This window comes from Cyprinodon tularosa, unplaced genomic scaffold (assembly GCF_016077235.1).
Source record: "Cyprinodon tularosa strain WSP-4 unplaced genomic scaffold, ASM1607723v1 ctg440, whole genome shotgun sequence".
Taxonomy (NCBI): domain Eukaryota; kingdom Metazoa; phylum Chordata; class Actinopteri; order Cyprinodontiformes; family Cyprinodontidae; genus Cyprinodon; species Cyprinodon tularosa.
Window position 1 is genome coordinate 114975 of NW_024039164.1, and position 10026 is coordinate 125000.

A 10026-nucleotide genomic window follows, 5' to 3' on the forward strand; every position below is an offset into this window, starting at 1 on the left:
TATATTTCTGGAAAAAAGCAGGGGATGCAATTTTTGGCAAGGACCTGCCAAAAAATGCATCCCCCTTGTTTTTAACCTAAGGACCTGCCAAAAAATGCATCCCCCTTGTTTGTAACTTAAAAATTGTCCCACACACATGAAATTCACACTGGTAGCTCAGCACACATGTGGAAGCAGGTAGAAATTGAAACATCAGCTACAAATCTATATTTCTGGAAAAAAGCAGGGGATGCAATTTTTGGCAAGGACCTGCCAAAAAATGCATCCCCCTTGTTTTTAACTTAAAGATTGTCCCACATACATGAAATTCACACTGGTAGCTCAGCACACATGTGGAAGCAGGTAGAAATTGAAACATCAGCTACAAATCTATATTTCTGGAAAAAAGCAGGGGATGCAATTTTTGGCAAAGACCTGCCAAAAAATGCATCCCCCTTGTTTTTAACCTAAGGACCTGCCAAAAAATGCATCCCCCTTGTTTTTAACTTAACAATTGTCCCACACACATGAAATTCACACTGGTAGCTCAGCATACATGTGGAAGCAGGTAGAAATTGAAACATCAGCTACAAATCTATATTTCTGGAAAAAAGCAGGGGATGCAATTTTTGGCAAAGACCTGCCAAAAAATGCATCCCCCTTGTTTTTAACCTAAGGACCTGCCAAAAAATGCATCCCCCTTGTTTTTAACTTAAAAATTGTCCCACACACATGAAATTCACACTGGTAGCTCAGCACACCTGTGGAAGCTGGTAGAATTTGTCACATCAGCTACAAGTGTATATTTCTGGATAAAAGCAGGGGACGCAATTTTTGGCAAGGACCTGCCAAAAAATGCATCCCCTGCTTTTTTCCAGAAATATAGATTTGTAGCTGATGTTTCAATTTCTACCTGCTTCCACATGTGTGCTGAGCTACCAGTGTGAATTTCATGTGTGTGGGACAATCTTTAAGTTAAAAACAAGGGGGATGCATTTTTTGGCAGGTCCTTGCCAAAAATTGCATCCCCTGCTTTTTTCCAGAAATATAGATTTGTAGCTGATGTGACAAATTCTACCTGCTTTCACATGTGTGCTGAGCTACCAGTGTGAATTTCATGTGTGTGGGACAATTTTTAAGTTAAAAACAAGGGGGATGCATTTTTTGGCAGGTCCTTAGGTTAAAAACAAGGGGGATGCATTTTTTGGCAGGTCCTTAGGTTAAAAACAAGGGGGATGCATTTTTTTGGCAGGTCCTTGCCAAAAATTGCATCCCCTGCTTTTTTTCCAGAAATATAGATTTGTAGCTGATGTTTCAATTTCTACCTGCTTCCACATGTGTGCTTAGCTACCAGTGTGAATTTCATGTGTGTGGGACAATCTTTGAGTTAAAAACAAGGGGGATGCATTTTTTGGCAGGTCCTTGCCAAAAATTGCATCCCCTGCTTTTTTCCAGAAATATAGATTTGTAGCTGATGTTTCAATTTCTACCTGCTTCCACATGTGTGCTGAGCTACCAGTGTGAATTTCATGTGTGTGGGACAATCTTTAAGTTAAAAACAAGGGGGATGCATTTTTTGGCAGGTCCTTGCCAAAAATTGCATCCCCTGCTTTTTTCCAGAAATATAGATTTGTAGCTGATGTGACAAATTCTACCTGCTTTCACATGTGTGCTGAGCTACCAGTGTGAATTTCATGTGTGTGGGACAATTTTTAAGTTAAAAACAAGGGGGATGCATTTTTTGGCAGGTCCTTAGGTTAAAAACAAGGGGGATGCATTTTTTTGGCAGGTCCTTGCCAAAAATTGCATCCCCTGCTTTTTTTCCAGAAATATAGATTTGTAGCTGATGTTTCAATTTCTACCTGCTTCCACATGTGTGCTTAGCTACCAGTGTGAATTTCATGTGTGTGGGACAATCTTTGAGTTAAAAACAAGGGGGATGCATTTTTTGGCAGGTCCTTGCCAAAAATTGCATCCCCTGCTTTTTTCCAGAAATATAGATTTGTAGCTGATGTTTCAATTTCTACCTGCTTCCACATGTGTGCTGAGCTACCAGTGTGAATTTCATGTGTGTGGGACAATCTTTAAGTTAAAAACAAGGGGGATGCATTTTTTGGCAGGTCCTTGCCAAAAATTGCATCCCCTGCTTTTTTCCAGAAATATAGATTTGTAGCTGATGTGACAAATTCTACCTGCTTTCACATGTGTGCTGAGCTACCAGTGTGAATTTCATGTGTGTGGGACAATTTTTAAGTTAAAAACAAGGGGGATGCATTTTTTGGCAGGTCCTTAGGTTAAAAACAAGGGGGATGCATTTTTTGGCAGGTCCTTGCCAAAAATTGCATCCCCTGCTTTTTTCCAGAAATATAGATTTGTAGCTGATGTTTCAATTTCTACCTGCTTCCACATGTGTGCTTAGCTACCAGTGTGAATTTCATGTGTGTGGGACAATCTTTGAGTTAAAAACAAGGGGGATGCATTTTTTGGCAGGTCCTTGCCAAAAATTGCATCCCCTGCTTTTTTCCAGAAATATAGATTTGTAGCTGATGTTTCAATTTCTACCTGCTTCCACATGTGTGCTGAGCTACCAGTGTGAATTTCATGTGTGTGGGACAATTTTTAAGTTAAAAACAAGGGGGATGCATTTTTTGGCAGGTCCTTGCCAAAAATTGCATCCCCTGCTTTTTTCCAGAAATATAGATTTGTAGCTGATGTTTCAATTTCTACCTGCTTCCACATGTGTGCTGAGCTACCAGTGTGAATTTCATGTGTGTGGGACAATCTTTGAGTTAAAAACAAGGGGGATGCATTTTTTGGCAGGTCCTTGCCAAAAATTCCATCCCCTGCTATCTCAGAGGAGTTGACACTTGTACATCTGTATTCCTGTATATTCATCAGTAATTAAGTACAAGGATCAGCAAATGCAAATACTGCCCTGTAAAACAATGACAGTGCAATTGTTGCTTCATATGATCTGAAGCCCCATTTGGAGCTTTTAAACAGGATTTTGAAAAACTTTGATAAATTGCTGCTGTAATATTATAGATTTTTTAGAATAAAAAGCTAGCAGATGTGCATAAACAAAAAAAAAACAAAAAAAACAATACAGTTCAGTAAAAATACAGTTCTGTTTTATGCCTCATTCTTGTAAGTTTAAAATGTTCCAATGCTCCTGAATGCACCATAGCTTTCTGACGCGCAGCGAACGCATCTCACTGGTCTGTGAACGCTGTGCTTTGTAGGTGCGCGTTTGATTTTCCACTTAAGAGAAAGCTTTGCAAACTCAAAACTCACTTCGGCTATCACGGTTTAGTGTTGTGTGTAAATAGCAAGAGACCACAACAAATAAATCAGCCGTACCATGGTCAAAATCTTTGGATTTAATGTTGTTCAAAAAATCCGTACTTTTGTAAATTAATCTGCCAAATAACCACAACTTTTTTCCCACGAGAGGTATTTTTAAACGTTTTTATATCATTAATATAAGAACCTAAGCTCCATTGAACATATTTTAATCCGTTTTCCTCGTCGATATGCAGTTCAACAGAGCGAGGCGCGCTCCCGCGACTGGGGATGCATATTTCGGCAGGTATGCACTTTTGGGCATAACACTGGTTTATCGCACATACTTTGAGCCCCTCCCTAACGACGTGTTTATGCGTGCGCGAGGAAAAAGGTGTTGGTTACGTGCTCGCTCTCGGTATCGTGCGCGGTGACGTATGTTATCCGCCGCCTGTTGGTCTTTCACAGTTGGTGACGAGTATTATGAAAATGGCCTCGACCCTGCCCGTAGTGGCGAATATCCAGAGAAGATGACGACGCTGAGCTCACAAAGTCAGCTAAACTCCGGTGTGTTTGGTTTCAACACGTAGATATCAGTTCAGAAAACCGACAGAAAGCAGAGGAACCGCGGAGGAACCGCTCCGGACCGCAGCGTATTTTCCGTTCGGGCTGAGGAATCACCATGGAGGACATCAACTCTAACATCAACGCGGACTTGGAGGTGCGGAAACTCCAGGACTTGGTGAAGAAACTGGAGCAGCAGAACGAGCAGCTCCGGAGCAGGTCCACGATGTTCTCCTCCTCCGGAGCCATGTCAGCCCACCACAGACCCCTGAGCGCCGGCTACGACCCGTCCTCCCTGTCAGCGGGGACCGGGCTGGCCGGCTTCCCTGGGGTGGGGTTCGGCGGTTCGGGCAGCTACGGTGGGCCGCTGGAGAACAACCTCTGCTCCAGACCCAGACTGTCTCTCGACGGTATCAGCTTAAAGAGGGCGTATGAGTGTGAGGGGGCTTCTGCTGCCTCCTCCATGTCTGCTATGAACTCCTTTTACCCAGACAACGCCGGCGGGTTGACTGCTGACGGGGAAACCTCAATTCTAGATGAAGTGGACATCTTAGATCTTGAAGACATGGACTGTCTAAATGAAGACGAGGACAGCTGGTGAGTGATGGGCCTGTGTTGGGAGGAAACTTGCCTTTGCAGCCGTGTTTGTGTCTTCAGGGCTGGCTGACAGCTTGAACCCAGCTGCTCTTCACATTAGCTTCCACTCAGACAATCAGCCCAGGAAAATGCCTAAAATAATGAAGTCATCCACTCAGAAGGAGCTGCATTGTATGGCTGATGCCATGCCACCCCTATCACCTTTACATTAGTTTGTCTTCAGCCATTTGAACACGGAGTTTTGTTTTAGAAACACAGGAGTTGACATTAAAAGCTCACACTCTCCAGTAGTTTGGACTGCAGAGGTTATCCTTTTAAAGTGACAGATTGTTTAGCTTGTTGGAAGGGGCTCAGGGTGTACAGTGAAAATCAGACTTGTTTTCCTGCCTAGCAATCATGTGGGAGATGTAGTCATGGTTATAGTCCTCCTCCTCAGAGCTACAAGTGCTCTGCAGCACCAACTGAGACATGACTGGCAAATTATCTCATCTTGTAGGGCTGAATGCCAAAATGCCTTAAAATTAATCATAGCTCTGTATTTGCAGGGACTACATTAGAATTTAAGCAGGTCATATTTAGGGGTCTTACAGACAAGGATTAGGCAGCACGCTTTGTTAGAGTTAATCCAACAGCCCTCATGTCTACCTAACCTCTACATAATGTTAATAAAGATGAGGACATGGGCTGCTCAGCTTTACCAAGGTACAAACTAAGCTTTCAAACCAAACAGCTGAAACAGAGCTGCTGCACTGTTAGGATTATGGGTAAAGGACCAACTAGTTAAAAGAAATTATTGTGTAAAAGAGCATGTCATATGCTGCACAATAAGCTTTTTAAAACCACTGCTAAATATAACTGGTGTTTATTTTACCATATAAAGGTGTTCTTATTCTGTCTAAGCTTTTTATAAATACGTTATACTAACTTATTTCAACTGTTTTAGGACTTTTTTATTACACAAAAGCTAAAAGTATTGGTTAAACAATCAGTAAATATTAGGGGTGCTCCGAATTTAGGTTTCTGACTGATCATCGGTTTGCTTTAAAAATCCTGAAATGCTGATTTTACCAATAGATTTTTATAACTGGGACTGTCAGCTGTTTTAAGATCATAGGATATTTCTATCTTATCTTAGTAAAACAAAAAACAACTTAGCATTGGTCTTGAAATAATAAAAAGTTATGAAATAATTGCTCTCAAATATAAATTAAAGCTTGAGGCATTTACAGTCTGTGGTTTCCACAGGTAGATCAGATTGGTGGAAAAGATCGGTTCTAAGTATCGGCCAATCACAGAACTCCCAAAACTTAGAAAATCGAGGCTGATTGATCGGTGGGACGATTAATCTGGGCTACCCTACTAAACATTCTTTTTTCGGCTTGTATAGTCATTAGCTAAGTATAGTTTTGATATCTTATTCGTATTTAGACATGATTTTGATTCATAGGCATAAACGGTTCAAAATGAAAACCTTTTTAAAACGTTTTAGTATTTTTTTTAAACTAGCAGTGTTGATAGCCTACCTTTTGGGTCGTTTTGCTCTTTATTGAATAACACAGTTATAAAGAGCCGACATTAGCTGCTAACTAGTGAGACTATCTACTGAGGTAGATGATTTGTAATCAGGGATGATATCTGGGACTGTCTACGACATTTTTACCACAGTGTTCAGTTCATCAGAATCATTTGTGTTACTATTTTAGTTTCCACATTATGGTTTCTTTCTCCAACTGGGAATATTTCCTAACAACCAAACATCTTTCCTGCAAAGGACATGTAAGTGTGAGAGGCTCCTTTCAGCAAACTGAGTGGCAGTGTGCAGTTGGGATAAAGAGACGCACATGGCTTTATTCTCCACACAGACTGTGGAAACTGGCAACCTATTGGGACCATTGTCAACTGCAGAGATATGATGGAGATTTAAAGAACTGTTCACTTTTTGACACCTTGGGATAAAGCTAATAAACTATTAGACTGTAGTAAAAATGATGAGCTTTCCTTGAAAGATGAAAGTTGGTGTTCATTTATGTGAAATCTGCTGTTTTAAAGATCTCCAGCGGACCTAAATAAGTGGCCAGCTCTCTGTACGACGTATGTCCTCCACTCAGTGATGGATATAATCAGAGTTAACGTTGTAAATACACGGAGCGGTCCATTTTCAGCCTGATTATTCCAGCTCCCTTATGTCCAGTTTAAAAGGACAGGCTTGTCATTTGCGTGTTGTTTGCAGCAGTGCGCCTTATGTCAGGCTACTTCTCTAACTTTGCCCTCTCACGCTCAGCAGAGCCAATCTCGTTTAGCGTAGCCTCTTTAGTCTGCCTTTTTCATCAGCTCCATATCCAGGATTACCACATAGTGCCTAGATCTAGCCAGCTCCTGTCACAGACTCCTCGTAATCCCATAAATTGGCGTCGGAGTGGATTTAAAACGCTCCCTGCTGCTGCTGCTGTGCTTAACCTATCAATGACTGTTTGCTTCATTCGTTTTATCTCCCACATGACACGTAAAAACAAATTTAGACCTGGGACTCGCACCATACAGTACTTGGATGACCTCCATTATGTTTACAAACAATGTGAGTATGCAGTGAGATTTCCAGGCCGGTGTGTCCCAACGTTAGCTTCACTTTCCCTGCAGTGTCTTGGCTTTCATCATGAAAGGCTTCCTCTCTGGCAGCTACAGCGCTGACAGCTGCTGACTCAGATCTCTTCTCTTATCTCAACCATAAACACATAGAATAGATCTACATACTGTAGCAGTGGACTGTCCTGAAAAAGTTTAACCTCATGTAATCTGTGGTAATCTAACCATTCTGGGGTTATGTGCACGCTGACCTTTAAACCAATTAAAATCTCATCAGTTATTTTTTTATTCAATATACTGGAAAAAAGTAAAGTACCTCAAGATGCTGGGTGTTTATTTTTCAATAAATTCAACAAAAGCAAACTGCTGTTAATCTGATTTGCTCTAGTGTTGTTTCATAAAAACCAGTACCAGGTGTTTCTGTTGAGTTATGCATGAGGGGTGCAGACATGAGCCATCATAGCTGGGTCTCATTATGAGGAGGAAGGCTGAAGAGACTTGCATTGGAATGTTTTTTTAATTACCATAGGCTTTGACTGAACTTGCTTACTGTCATTAATGGTTATTCACTAACTGTGCTGGCTGGAACGGCAGCCCTCATATGTTCATCCGTCTGTATTTTTCTAATCTCAGGTTATACGAATCCAAACTGAACAGCCCGCTGCACAAAACCTTGAGCCCCATAGTGTGGTGCCGCCAGACTTTAGACAACCCCAGCCCTGAGATGGAATCAGCCAAGCGTTCGCTCATCCACAGGCTGGACCTCACACTGTCAGGTACTGAAACTTTACTTTTTTTTAAACCGGTAGAAGTTTTCACATCATTTATTTACTGTGAATCCATTTCTTTTAGTGGGCCATTCTCACTGGAGAGTAGGAGTGAACATTGGCATGGGTGTTGCGATATTATCACTATATTGCAATATCAATACATTATGAGATATTTTTCCCAGCTATCAAAATTAAATGCATGGATAAAAAAGGACGTGCTGTTCTTCTGTTGTGACTGCCTGAACTACAGATATGCCGTACAGCAGAAGGGCACCACAGCTCTATCTGCCAGAGTGGCAGTGCAGAGGTAGCCCATTTTCCTTTTTTTGGGGTAAAAATGTTTTGCTTTTTTAAAAAGCGATATTAAGAAATGAGATCGATATTATATCACGCAGCCATAAATCATTATATATCGCCAAATACATTTTTTCCCACACCCCTACTGGAGATACGGTGGCCCTGAAGCGCAAACTGCAACTACAAATCTAAAAGCGCAACTACATTAAGCAAAACAAAACTACATAAAGCAAAGCGCAACTACATTAAGCAGAACAAACCTACATAAAGCAAAGCGCAACTACATTAAGAAAAACACAATTACATTAATCTACCGGAAAAGGTAGGTACCAGTGGGAAACATGAGACATCGCTGATTGGACGACAGCGCCGTTTGACCCTTGAACCGGAAGTTGCGTCGTCTGAACGGTCCAGCTTCTTTTAAGTGTGTCTTCAGTGTACGCAAAATAACTTTCGTGATTAGTCTGGAGCATATCACCTCGAGTATCACCTCGTATGTATGTCCTGATTCAAAATATTCCTGGATAACAGCAGCTATGTTTGGGGCGCCGACAATATCCATGTTTTCAAAAGCCGCAGCAGGCAGAATGACTTCCGGTTCAAGGGTCAAACGGCCCCGTCGTCCAATCAGCGATGTCTCATGTTTCCCACTGGTACCTACCTTTTCCGGTAGGTTCATGTTATTTTGTGTTTTCCTTAATGTAGTTGCGCTTTGTTTTATGTAGTTGCGATTTCCTTAATGTAGTTGCGCTTTTAGATTTATAGTTGCAGTTTGCACTTCAGGGCCACCGTATGGAGAGCACAAAATCCAACATTCCTCCAGCTGGATTCGGACCCACCTTTGCTGCTTTATGCCGGTGTTATATCTGCGGTTGACTTTTGGACTCCCACTAATTATAGTTGTTCTGTTGGGAGGAGGACAGGCTTCAAATCCTCGCTGCTAAACTAAGAGAGGGGTCACTTCCATTTTGACAGCGGTATGTTCATGTGACCATTAGATCATGTTGGGTGATATTTGGCTGAAGGTTGTTTACTAGTTTAGATGGGATCCTCTGCTTTGTTGAGCTGGAATATAAGAGAACTTCTTGATGCACTCAAGATTCATGTGGATCATTTTCCACTTATGACACAGATGATTGAGTGTAGTGTGCTTAGGATGTCTGTGTCCTGATTTGGTGAAAGGGCCGGACCATGTGCTCCCTGATCATTAGGGATCAGAGTGGAGCAGGGTTAGAGGAAGGAAAATGTCATCTTATATTAACCTGAAATGTAAGACAGATCCCTGCTTGGAATATTAAAGTAAATGTCTTTGTTTTATTTACATCTCTCTTGAGGTAATCCTTAGTAAATTCTTTGAATACTTGGAGCCGAATCAGAGGACACACCCATGTGACTTCAGAGAACTTTCCATTGCTGAGTATTTTGCAAAAGCATAAAAAAAATCCTGTTTGGGTTGTCCTCACAGACCTGAAAGAATGACATTCTGTTCACACTACCTCACAGAGCAGTGAGATATTTTAGGTGTGAAGGTTTTTATTGTCTGGTTTAAGTCACCGTGCCTTTTTTATGCGCACACCCGGCTAAAATCAGGGCCTCAGATGACGTAGAAATTACATAACTAACTGGGAGGAAACGCCTTGGAGATAGCTCCCTTAGCTGGCAGCGCGACTTCTTTCATGTCGGACAACCCTGATAAACATTGGAGCCGGGTTTTTTTTTTTTTCCATGCACACTGGAGCAGTTGAATGTCTTGCTTTCCTGCTTTGACAGCTGTGCCCTGCAGCAGAGAGGTCAGCTGTTAGACGCAAACCTGACCGGTGCTGTTTTCTGAACAGAAACTTTGACCTTCTTCTCTGTTCATGTATTGTCCGCCTCACACTCCAGTTTGATCCCTCTCCTCCTGCCTGGTCTTTATCTCCTTGTTGACACAAGCTTCTCTGTTTGTTCTTCTCGT

At 41.7% G+C, this 10026-nt stretch overlaps 1 protein-coding gene across 4 annotated transcripts in view; it reads left to right on the plus strand.

Moving 5' to 3' along the window:
* The first annotated feature begins 3680 nt into the window (after positions 1 to 3680).
* The window catches only part of slain2 (SLAIN motif family, member 2), a 19042-nt gene continuing 12696 nt past the window's right edge, over positions 3681 to 10026 (plus strand). For 2 of the 4 annotated variants that reach the window (XM_038300131.1, XM_038300132.1), the window contains exons 1-2: positions 3682 to 4422; positions 7639 to 7781. In XM_038300131.1, the coding sequence (XP_038156059.1) occupies positions 3944 to 4422; positions 7639 to 7781 (622 nt within the window). In that variant the 5' untranslated portion in view covers positions 3682 to 3943. Of the gene's footprint in view, positions 4423 to 7638; positions 7782 to 10026 lie in introns of all 4 variants that reach the window. The other 2 variants (XM_038300130.1, XM_038300133.1) reach the window with 2 other exon arrangements.